The 12,334-nt window shown below is 49.1% G+C and overlaps 1 protein-coding gene across 1 annotated transcript in view; it reads right to left on the bottom strand.

Moving 5' to 3' along the window:
- LOC141991868 (LON peptidase N-terminal domain and RING finger protein 1-like) overlaps nucleotides 1-12,334 on the bottom strand; it is a 29,509-nt gene that overhangs the window by 14,143 nt on the left and 3,032 nt on the right. Inside the window, exons 2-6 of the mRNA XM_074960251.1 lie at nucleotides 8,251-8,369; nucleotides 3,936-4,058; nucleotides 2,828-2,971; nucleotides 1,833-1,983; nucleotides 504-606 (exon numbers count right to left, since the gene is read on the bottom strand). Coding sequence (XP_074816352.1) covers nucleotides 504-606; nucleotides 1,833-1,983; nucleotides 2,828-2,971; nucleotides 3,936-4,058; nucleotides 8,251-8,369 — 640 coding nt within the window. The remainder of the gene's footprint in view (nucleotides 1-503; nucleotides 607-1,832; nucleotides 1,984-2,827; nucleotides 2,972-3,935; nucleotides 4,059-8,250; nucleotides 8,370-12,334) is intronic.

Genomic DNA, 12,334 nt, shown 5'->3' with positions numbered 1-12,334 from the left:
ACACACCCTTTGGCAAGTTTCACTTGGTTTCGCTATCAACTCACTCAATCACATGGCCCCAGCCCGTTCCCTGCTCTATATTGTCCAACAAGCCAGTCTGGCTGCGTGCTGTATTCTGCACCAGTTTCCTCCCCTCTGCACACACAGCTCTGCCATTGCCCTGGGCTATTCCAGTCCTGGAGTTTCTCTCCAACAGAGAGGCCCAATGGTCCCCAGTTAAAGAAGGCACCCCTCACTTCAGAGCCTCAGCCTATGGGTGCCTAGTGTTTTCATTACAGTGAATCACAGGAATACTGACTCACGAGCTGGTGGTAACGGACTCTGTTATCGACATCAAAGGGACTGACCACACATTGTTATCCGTGTCCTGCGCGCTTTATCGTGCGCCCCTCGTTTAGCTTTGCCTGCGCTTGGGTATGCAAAATTTAGCAGCAAGATGTGAGCAAAAGACCTGGGCCAGCAAACTGGGCCCCCCGCTCGGCAAAAGCCCTTTGGTGACTCACCGTATGCAGAGGGAGCACTCCAGGTCAGACACGCTCAGTAGGTCCCTTAGCTCTGGCTCGAGGCGATGGCTAGATTTTGCTCCTGCTGTTTCCTCTCCAATACCTAGGAGCAGAGGAATGAGTGATGCCCTCTGAGAAACGCTTGGGGGTTTTCATAGATTTAAGGACAGAAGGAACCTCTGTGATCACCTCATCTGCCCTCCTGCAGCATACAGCCACAGGGTTTCAGCCGGGTGGATTTCAAATGTAACATTTTTAGCAGGCAGCGTGGCCTGGATCTCAAGTCTAGTGAAGCAAGCGTAAGACCAGGAGCAGTAATTTCTGCCCTGCCGCTGAGTGAGTCATTCTGCATGGCCTGAGTGAGTCATTTCATCCCTCTAGGTCTGTTTGCCCATTTGGAGAATGAAACTAATTCTCTGCCTCCCACGGGTGGTGTGAGGTGTAAGTCGTTACTACCCAGACAATGCTTTGAAGAGGAAAAGCCAAAGTGCCAGGTAGCATTATCTAATTGCGTGTGTGTGTTGCGGCAGCCATCATGCCCAAAGCTAAGGCCAAGTTCATACTTTGGAAAAACATTTTCCCCTGGTGTGTACAGGACAGGAAGTGTTTCTCACTCCGGAATGGAGGGCCTGATCCAAAGCCCCTGGAAGACATTGGGAATATTTCCACAGTCTTCTGTGGGCTTCTGGTTTGAGAGCAAAGTAACTGCACTTGTCTTTTAAGCCTGTCTATGTGGAGGACACACTGTAACTGGAGCGGCATTAACAGCCGCCTTTCTAAGTGAGAGTATGCATGGGGAAATCACTCTGCTAAATGTGCTGGAAGCACATCTGCTGGAAGAAGGGAATTCACAGTACAAATGGGATGGGATGGAATTCACAACCACATGACGCTGTACTTCCAAATACAACTCCAACCTGAATCCAAATACCAGCCAGTCCCCCCAGCCTACGAGACCAGGTGAGGGGGATAGACACTGTCCAGTTCAGGTCATGGCCTTCTGCTCTGTACTTCCTATGATGAGGAGACTGAGAGGGTGTGACTCTAGGGTGGAGTTTGACCACATACAGTCAGAAGTCTCTGGAGTAGACTCCTCTACCCGGCTTGGTGAGGGGACACACTCTAGAGGAGACTGACAAAGCCTCATTAAGAAATGTTGGGTTTCCACAACCACTGAGACTCTTCTACTCTCCGTGAATATTAAGCCCTATCTACCGTAGGTCCCAATGCCAAGAGAGAGCCTGCAAACTTCCCCTGCAATAGAGGACAGGGTGACACACACACTCGCGGCATTTCGATGGGCTTCCAGGTGCCTGCAAGGCCTCCTACCTAATGATCTCCCCTCTTGCCTCTCTGTCGAAGTCCCTGAGTCTTTCCTTCTCCTCAGCCACCAGGCAGGCTGCTGGGGAATTCGAGGCTCCAACTGGCTAAGTTCAGACAAAGCTTCCCCCTTCCCATCCTCCGTCTCTCTCTCTGGATCCTGGATCACAAAAAATAAAAAGTCAAGCCTGATATCCTTGCCTCTCCTGCATTCCCCATAGACACGTCTGCACTACTGAGTCACAAGGGGGAAGGATTTTCCACTCATGCTGGGCATGGGAGCTCCCAGGGAAGGATTTTACACCCACACTACAGAGGAGAAACACACACACATTACAGAGGAGAACAAAGATGCTGTCCCCTTGTTATCCAACCGGGGCACCTATCATGCATGCAGAGGATGGCCAGTGTTGTGCTTAAAACATGGGCCAACTCTCTCCAAGCTCCGCCCACTCCCTGGGTATGCCTGAACCCACACTCCCCCGTCTCCACGTCCCTCCTCAACTGGCGGGGTCTCCCAGAGAGGGTAAAGTAACAACAGGAGAGGCGCTTTCATTAAGAGAGCTGGCCTGAATTTTTCCTCACGTAAAGCTTTTCATCAAAAAATCCCCCCCCCCTTTTTTTCCTCGAAAAACGAAACACGGGGAGGGGGAATTTGCTGTCACATCTTTTGTTGCCTGAGATCAGTTTGGAAATATTTTGCTTACCAAAAACACGGCGGGGGGGAAAATCTGGAAAATGGGCGCGTTCTCATACCTGCCCAATCCCTTCACGAGATGCGGGGGTATCGCTTTCCCGGTGTTCAACCCGCTCTGTTCACCCCTTTGCGGTGCTGAATCTCTGCTAGCTGCAACTCCCTCCGTCTTTCCTTCACCCCCTTCCCAATCCCAGAGAAAGACACGACAGCGCTCTTGGTTACACACACACACCCCTCTGAGTGACTATCTTCACCTGATCTTTGCACCTGCACGCATAACCATAGCGGGCCCAACAGGCCTCCTCACCTGCCCATACTCTCCTGCCGCAGAGGGCCTTAGCAGAGGGCCTGCTCCTTCCTTCCCTGAGCTGGAGCTTTTAAAGTCCAGGCTGGCAGCACTCAGTAGTTCCACAACAGTGCCGGGCAGCGGGGAGTCATCCTGCGTGAGGAGCTGCAGGCAGAGGAGTCACGTCACATGTTTGATGCAGGGAAAGCACACCATAAGGTGGAATGTGGATTCTAGATTGGGGTGGAAAAGTCTAAGCCCTCAACGCCCTCTGTTCCCCCCCCCCAACCCTATATATTCTAGAAGCTAGGCAGGACCAAACTCCAGCCATGCCTGATGGCTATAGGACAGGGTAGAGATGAAGATCCAAGCCCAATTTCTCATCTTCAAAGCCTCTGGACAGAATCCTGGTTTCCTGCTGCAGTGACACACCAGTTCTACCCATTGCCACATTAATGCCTGGGCAGTGCAGTGAGCTGGGAAGAAAGGGCGGTAGAAGAGAGCGAATATGACGGTGGTGATTAACAGCCTTGGGGACTTTGCCAACAAAACTGATACAACACGGGCAGGCGCACTGCAAACCGCTCCACCCACAACCATGTTCCTCGCCCTGGACTCGGATGGAGGAAACGTCTCTGTGCCCATGGAAGCATGCCAGGGGTAGCAAGCGGTGCCAAAGGTCATGGTGATTTCTGTAAGGGGAGGGATGCCGGCCAAACAGGATCTGCACTGAGATCCCCCACACTCCGGGCTGGCTAGGCTGCTCTTTCTTAACCAGCCTGGGTGCAGTGCCTCCGCTAAGCATTGCCAAGGCCAGAGACTTGGAGCTGCGGCTCGAGAGGCAGTTTTCTGGACAGGAAAACTGCAAGGCTTTTGCCTGGGGAAGGTGGGGGGTGAGGGGAAGGAAGCCTGTTCATAGTTGCCCTCAGGAAGAGACTATTCCTCACTCCCACGCTGGCAGGGTTAGCGACTCGGTGGAGCAGGATGCCCAGTCTCCGGGAGGAAAGGAGCACCTCATTGCTCTATGCAAGGGCACTGAAACCCATGCCCAGATTTCTACCTCCTGGGGAAGTCGACAGGTTTAAAGTGGGGCCTGGCTCTTGGCTGAAAGGCCCCGGGGCACACTCACCTTTTCCATCTCGCGCTGAGCGGCAGGGAAGCTGGGATTCAGTGCAAGGCAATGGTGGAACTGCAGCAAGGCGTCGGACTTCTGCCCCATCTCCAGCAGCACCTTTCCTTTCCTGAAATAGCCCTGCAGAGGAGCAAAGCAAATAGGACCGAGCCATACAGATTCCCCGTCCGGATTAGTCACCAGCTGGTTGTTTTCTTTTAAAGGGAACCTCATGCCCCTGAGAGGCGCGAGCTTGGCAGCCCTAGAAACCCAAGTCCTCATTGTATCAGCTCAACAGGCAGCATTAATACAAGTTTGCCCACCAACGCAGACCTTGAGGAACCCCCTAAAAGAAACCCCCAAATGGCCACTTCGGCTTCCCTCTGAGAAGCCCCATGAACTGAGCTATGAATCCCATGAATGTCATAAAAAGCCGTGTGTGGTGAAATGTGAACGCCGTACTGCTGCTGTCTCCAAGAATCACAGAAATTACAGATGGAAAAGACAAGAAGGCAGCTAGTCCCACTGAGCAATACGGAATGTTTTGGAGGCTGTGTTTTTAACACACTGCCAACATGGGTACTGCATGATATGGCTGGTTTTCTATAGGATAGCGACCTACTACTGCTGCTGGCTCATAACTTTACTCTTTAAGCTCACACGCGAGTGTTTGTTCTGTGGTGCTAAAACAGGGGTCAGCAACCTTTGAGAAGTGGCGGGCCAAGTCTTCATTAATTTAAGGTTTCCCATGCCAGGAGTAAATCTTACATTTACAGGGGCCCCTGACGGGAGCCCCAGACTGGCAGCGGGGTTCAACATTCAATATTTGCAACTTGACACTTAATTTGGTTAATGTGCTTCCAAGCAAGACACACCCGATGACTGTGTAGAGAGCAAGCGCGTGAGTTCAGAATTAGCAATGGACCATGAGCCCGGCTTGGTAACCAGCTGCACCAGGGCTGCTAGAAGGTGGTGGGATTCAAAGGTTGGATCCTCTGCACAATGAGCACATTTTCCCATCCACTCTCTAGATCTCTGTTGCCGCTCTCTGCAAGCTGTCCCTTTCCCAGACATCCCCCAGGGACACAGGGAAGGGCCACCATGAAAGTTTTCCAAACTATAGGCCAAGGGAGGCTAGAAGAAACCCCTTAGTGGCTACTGCATTTCCCCTGCACTGCCGGGACCTGGCTCCAAATTAAGCTGAGCTGAGGGTAAGATATTTGCATCTGGGTGGAAATTTGGCAGTTTTGGAGTCCAAAGAAAATTTGTGACACTGAAAAGAAAAATCCTCTCATCTTTCTGTATAATTTGTATTAGTACAGCCATTAAAGACATAGCGCCACATGGTGCACTCCAGCCAAGCAATGCTCAGTGCAGAAAATGAGGGGACAAATACACCTTTGTGCTCAGTCCCCAGTGTAAATTAGAGCAACCTCAAGGCTGCTGTAATTTACATCCGATTGCCCACAGCCCCCAAACCTCCAGTTCACTCCAGCCATGCTCTCTCTTTTCCTTGATGTGCCCCTGGTACACAGTGGGCTGCAAGGGAAGATAGCACAGAGCCAGCCATGCCCGCTCTTCCCATGGGGACCCACTTATGCTGAGAGTACTCCCTCATGGGGAGATCTGGCTGCCCTTGTGTAGCTGGAGAAGTATAAAGGGGCCACAACGCCATAGAGAATCCAGCCCACATTGTGCAAACACACCCAGAGAAACCAGATCTCTCCAAAACCTGGGCAAGTGAGCTCAGAAAAATCAAACGGCATGAACATTTGTCACTGTCATATTATGCAAAAGGCCATGCTACTCTCTTGCTCACAGACGCTGAACGAGGGCCAAAGAAAAAGAGGTCAGCTCCACCCGTGGTGAACAAGAGCCTGTGTCATAAAGAAACCATGGGCCCATAGTCTGGCATAATCAGCCAGCTCAGTTTAAGCAGGCAGGCTGGAGACCGAGCTGCCTTTCCCCTTCAAGGTCTGGCCTGAAATCTCTAGCAGGGCGCTGGAGGTGGGAGGGAGCCATGCATATATCTCCTTTTATACTGGGCTTGTCTAGCAAATGTCCTGTTGTACCTGGCCTGTGGGGAGAAAGCCAAGAAGAAAGCACCTACTTCCAGCATTTAGTGAGCCACAGGAGATCTCACCATAGAGAAAACAACTCTATTTTGCCTGGCAACATACAAGGGAACAACAGCTGTGCCAGCGGTAACAAAAAATGGCCTGGTCTCCTTATGCCTTTGCAACACTAATTATATAAGGGATGAACTTCCTGCCAAAAGCACCTTGGAAAATGCCATCTGATTTCCCAAGAGAAGGGATGAGGGAAGGGTTCCCACCTGTGAACCTCTGTCCTCAAAGGCTCGATAGTTTACAGCATCACATGACAACACAGAGGCGTCGCATCGTGGTGGAGCATTGCAATGCACAAAACAAATGGTGTGCGCTTGATAGTCTAGCAAGTTAAAGCCTGATCCAATGCCCATTAGAGTCAATGGAAAGAGTCTCAATTTTTATAACAGGCATTGGATCAGGCCCTAAGACTCATGGGATGCTGATCTGCCCATGAATTTCAGGAAGAGTGGCCAAAAGGCAAAGCACCCTGGAGCTGGAGGGGGGAAGAGGCTTAATGGGGAAGACCCTCTAAAACTGCAACAGCTGGAGAAGGGGAGGGATAGCTCAGTGATTTGAGCATTGGCCTGCTAAACCCAGGATTGTGAGTTCAATCCTTGAGGGGGCCATTTAGGGATTTGGGGCAAAAATTGGGGATTGGTCCTGCTTTGAGCAGGGGTTGGACTAGATGACTTCCTGAGGTCCATTCCAACCCTGATATTCTGAGAGTTCTGAGTCCCAGAGCTGAATCCTCGTGCACCAGCAGATAAGTTGCTAGGTGCATCCTGTTTGATAACAGATTCAAATTTTGCTCTTAAATATTTGTAGGACCCCCTCCCCATCTCCTTTGGACAGCTCTAACTCTCTCCAGGGCAGGGCAGAGGTTCGTAGAACTGTGGCAAAACAAGATCAGGGAGATCAGGGAGGGCTCAACGGGTAGTGATCAATGGCTCCATGTCTAGTTGGCAGCCGGTGTCAAGTGGAGTGCCCCAGGGGTCGGTCCTGGGGCCGGTTTTGTTCAATATCTTCATAAATGATCTGGAGGATGGTGTGGATTGCACTCTCAGCAAATTTGCAGATGATACTAAACTGGGAGGAGTGGTAGATACGCTGGAGGGGAGGGATAGGATACAGAAGGACCTAGACAAATTGGAGGATTGGGCCAAAAGAAATCTGATGAGGTTCAATAAGGATAAGTGCAGGGTCCTGCACTTAGGATGGAAGAATCCAATGCACCGCTACAGACTAGGGACCAAATGGCTAGGCAGCAGTTCTGCAGAAAAGGACCTAGGGGTGACAGTGGACGAGAAGCTGGATATGAGTCAACAGTGTGCCCTTGTAGCCAAGAAGGCCAATGGCATTTTGGGATGTATAAGTAGGGGCATAGCGAGCAGATCGAGGGATGTGATTGTTCCCCTCTATTCGACACTGGTGAGGCCTCATCTGGAGTACTGTGTCCAGTTTTGGGCCCCACACTACAAGAAGGATGTGGATAAATTGGAGAGAGTCCAGCGAAGGGCAACAAAAATGATTAGGGGTCTAGAGCACATGACTTATGAAGAGAGGCTGAGGGAGCTGGGATTGTTTAGTCTGCAGAAGAGAAGAATGAGGGGGGATTTGATAGCTGCTTTCAACTACCTGAAAGGGGGTTCCAAAGAGGATGGCTCTAGACTGTTCTCAATGGTAGCAGATGACAGAACGAGGAGTAATGGTCTCAAGTTGCAATGGGGGAGGTTTAGATTGGATATTAGGAAAAACTTTTTCACTAAGAGGGTGGTGAAACACTGGAATGCGTTACCTAGGGAGGTGGTAGAATCTCCTTCCTTAGAGGTTTTTAAGGTCAGGCTTGACAAAGCCCTGGCTGGGATGATTTAACTGGGAATTGGTCCTGCTTCGAGCAGGGGGTTGGACTAGATGACCTTCTGGGGTCCCTTCCAACCCTGATATTCTATGATTCTATGATTCTATGAGATGCCTGGGGTCAAATGAAGCCCTCTGGAGAAGCGGGGAGGGAGAGCTCGCCAGCATTTTTAACCCCCTATTTAGAGTTCTAACCGTCCCAGGAATGAAATCCCCCTGTTCCTGTGAGCAGACGGCTACAGTCCCACAGCTCAAGCTCAACATTTTGCACCACGTTTTGTTTCAAGGAGCCCTTGTAGCCCACAGCAAGTGCCCCATCCACCTTCTTGTAGCAGAACAAACCCACTAGCCATGCACTGACGCACCTCAAACTCTTCTGGCTCACTCCGGCACACCACCTCCAAATCCTCCAGCGCCTCTGAATACTGCTGCAGGGCCACATACACCTCCGACCGGCACAGCCTCAGCGAAACATCATCAGGAGCTGCAGGCAGAAGCCCTCAGTGCCGTTAATACAAGGTCTGCACTCAGGATCTCCTATACACGGCAAACCACATTCTGACCTAGTGCAAACAGGTGCAAGTCCTATGGAAATCTCCTGGACAAATGCAGCTGGGAGGAAGGGGGGTGTACAACGTCAGAAAACAGGTGTCAGGGGTAAGTAGTGTAACTTGCACTGACTTGGCATTGGATGGACAAGGCAAAATAAGCATAGCTTGCACATCGGAGCGTGGAGGAGAGGGTGTAGAAGGAAAGCCAGCCAACAGGATAAAACAGTTGTGACAACTGTTTTGCACACTCATTGTATGCCAAATCGGTGAGACTTGCACTATGTTATCACATACACTTGCATTTGCATTCTGATCAACTTACGCCATGATTCTGTCACCACTAAATTCACACTGTTGGTCCTAATTATTTTTTGTTAATGACTTAATTTCAGGCCAGGATGCAGAAGAGTCCGTAAGGCAATGAATATGCAGGTTAGCACTCTCAGAGTAGAATATTCACATCAGACACATGACTAAGAGATCTTATCCAGCTAACTAGATGATCCAGGCTGACGTGAGTCACAGATGTCAATATTTTATAACAGGAACTGGTAATGCAAAAGCAGGCTACGATTAAACTAGAGTTGGTCAACAAAGCTAAAGACTCTATAATTCCAGACCTTAATTCATGAAAACTCTGAAATTTTCAAAGCTGTTTTAATTCTGCTGGGTTTCAAAATGGGCCCAGTTTTTCATTTTTGATCCACAAATATTTACAAGGATTTCTTTTATCTGCATTACTATATTCCCATGGTTTGGAAATTTCTCAAAAATGATTTTTTTTTCAATTTTCAAATAGACACTTTTCATTTAGGGTGTACTTCTGATTTTTTGCAGAAGCCTGGCGCATGGTGAATTGGTCCGATCCAGAGTGGTACAAGCGTCAAAAACAAAAGAAAACAAACTGAAAACTGATCAGTAAAAAATGAAAATGATACATAAAACATGAAGAAAACTGTTTTTCAACTGAAAGTTTTTGACCAGTTCTACTTACTTAGGGTATCCCAAGTAAACTACCCACCCTTAGAATAATGAATCATGTTTATTATCGTAATGCCTAAGGACCAGCAAAGATTGGGGCCCCACTGTGCTTGGTGCTGTAAAAACACAGAGTAAGAGACAATCTCTCTCCCGAATAGATGAGCCAGACACAGGCTATGGGAAAAGGACAGAATAACAAGCAGAGCAATCAGTTACAGATCAGACTGCTTAGAGACAGGGAATCAGAGCTTCCATTTCATCTAGTCCCTTTCCTTGCTAATGCTGAACTGCTCCCTGGTTTTTAATCTCAGGTGCTTGGTGTAATAAGGCTGAATCACAGCCAGCATCCCTTCAGAGACTATTCAACAATCTACGAAACCTAGGGATTCCCCTTTCCCACCCCAAATATCCAGCCTTCAATTTCCCTTCATTCCAATTTATCCTGATGTACCCAATCTCTTAGCAAGACCTCAACTGAGTGGAATCTGACCATGCATATTAGAGCTGCCTTTCAAGAACAGGACCTATTGGTTCAAGGTTGGGGGGGGGGGGGAAGGGGCTGTTCTCCAGACATCCAGGAGCAGTCTTTTGGGACACAGCTGTGCTTCTGTGGCTGGAGAAAGAATATAAATAGTCCCTGTGGTGGGCTGTTGCCATAGAAGGCCCAGGGGTGTGAGTCACTGAGCGATGCTGCTGTGAGACATTACAAAACAACATTTTGGCTGAGGACCCATAGGCTGCAGGGACACTAGACAGCCTCTGAGTCCGTCTGACCAAGTGTTTGCGATTTCCATGTCAAGGAAGATGGATGGAGGAGGAATATGGAACAAAGAGAGGGAATCTGTATCCCTTATTGGCCAGATTCCCAGCTGGTGTAAATCAGCATAAATTCAATGCATCTACACCGATTTACACCTGCTGAGATTCTGGCTCTATGTTTTCAAGTATAAATTTAGACTGAGATTCCCCAAAGCAGCCTACGGGAGCGAGGAATTCAGTTCTCAATGACAGATTAATAGCAGCTGGGCACCTTTGAAGTTCCCCGCTTTAGTACCAACGAAAGGTGCCGTAGTGCCAGTTCTACAGACCTCTGCTAGCTCCTGGACAGACGCTTACACTGGGCCTCATCCACTGACCTGGTGGGATCACCTCTAAGGTTTGCCTTTCTTCCAGCACTTCCACTGTGGATTCCAGGGGGACTGCTGATGTCACATGGCCACTTGTTCACTAACACCCCCAATTCTAATTTCATAGAGGTTACCAGATAAGCATAAGATGATATTAGTTTCAGACCCTACTGACCTAGGCTGGATTTCAGCCGATGACTTGTAGCTAAAAGGCTCCCTGGGTCAACCGGTCATACCATATATTAATTTGCAGAGGGGGCCACCTATCCCCCAGTGTGCTGGTAATTTTCCTGGCCAAGCAGTCTGTCTATGAATATTTTCTCTCTTTCAGGTTTCAGAGTAGCAGCCGTGTTAGTCTGTATTCACAAAAAGAAAAGGAGGACTTGTGGCACCTTAGAGACTAACCAATTTATTTGAGCGTAAGCTTTCGTGAGCTACAGCTGAATGCATCCGATGAAGTGAGCTGTCGCTCACAAAAGCTTATGTTCAAATAAATTGGTTAGTCTCTAGGGTGCCACAAGTCCTCCTTTTCTTTTTCTCTCTTTCAGTCACTCCTCGTGAGAATGTTACATGACTGCTGATGGGTACAAGCTTAATCAATGAGAAAGCCTGGCTGTGAACCCCCTGCCCGTCTCTGTAATCCACAGCTGGTGATGCACAGCAGATTAGAGAGAGAAAATACCCCTGCACTAATTATACTGCTGGCTCTCCATCACTCCCAGGAAGGCTCATCTCCCCGACCACTCCAGATTCTAACTTCGGAATGTGAGGAAAAGCCAGCTCGATAACATCGCCTCCGTGTTTGTGCTGGGGAAGCCGTCACCCTGCAGGGGGTTTACTCGGGTGGGTTTCGTTTGGGCTGCCCTGGTGCGTTAAAGTGAGAGCTTGACAGCAGCGACCCAGAACCAAGCTATAACAAGGGCAGGCGCGGTGCCATCCTTCTGAGTGAACATAAACGCAGTGGCCAGGCATCCACCTCTGGAAATTCATTTGTGGACAAAGAATAGTCTTGAGAAAAGAAGACAGAGGAGGGAACTGATGACAGTCTTCATATGTGCGAAGGGCTGTTCTAAGGAGGATGGTGATCAAATGTTCTCCATGTCCACTGAAGGCAGGATAAGAAGTGATGTTAATCTGCAGCTTCAGGTTAGGTATTAGGAAAACTTTCTAACTATAAAGGTAGTTAAGTTCTGGAATAGGCATCCACGAGAGGTTGTAAAATCCCCATCATGGCAAGCTTTTAAGAATAGGTTAGAGAGGGATGGTCTGGGTTTATTTGGCCCTGCCTTAGTACAGGAAGCTGGACTTGACGACTTCTCGAGGTCCCTTCCAGTCCTACATTTCGGTGATTCTACGATTTTATGACTAAGGGGGGCAAAAATCTGCTGCTTGATGTGAGTGTTAAACTCCCACTCTAAGCTCTAAGAAAACTCAGCCAAGGACTGCTCTGTAGCCAAAGAGGAAAAGGGCCTTGGGCTAAAATTGAGCAACAAACTGGAAACGCTTTCCAAGCAGTTATAGTAATTTAACTACAGATAAGAGATTCTAGCAAAACCGCTCTGAAGAAGACACGCTGCTGAAATGTTAGCAGCGCTCTCTTCTCCATAATAAAACAATCGTAAGCGCTCTGAACATATGCTCTGGTGGATTGCTCTGTATAAGCCTGAGGGTATTTGGGGTGTGCAGCGGATTTGGGCTTGGTTTGCTAGGTACGTTTCCCAAGCACACAACACTGCCAGTGTACCTGAATCCTCTGCCGTTCCAGGCCTAGGCTCTGATGCAGTTCTGCC

Source organism: Natator depressus, chromosome 8 (genome assembly GCF_965152275.1).
Source record: "Natator depressus isolate rNatDep1 chromosome 8, rNatDep2.hap1, whole genome shotgun sequence".
NCBI lineage: Eukaryota > Metazoa > Chordata > Testudines > Cheloniidae > Natator > Natator depressus.
This window is presented reverse-complemented; position numbering and strand designations above follow the sequence as displayed.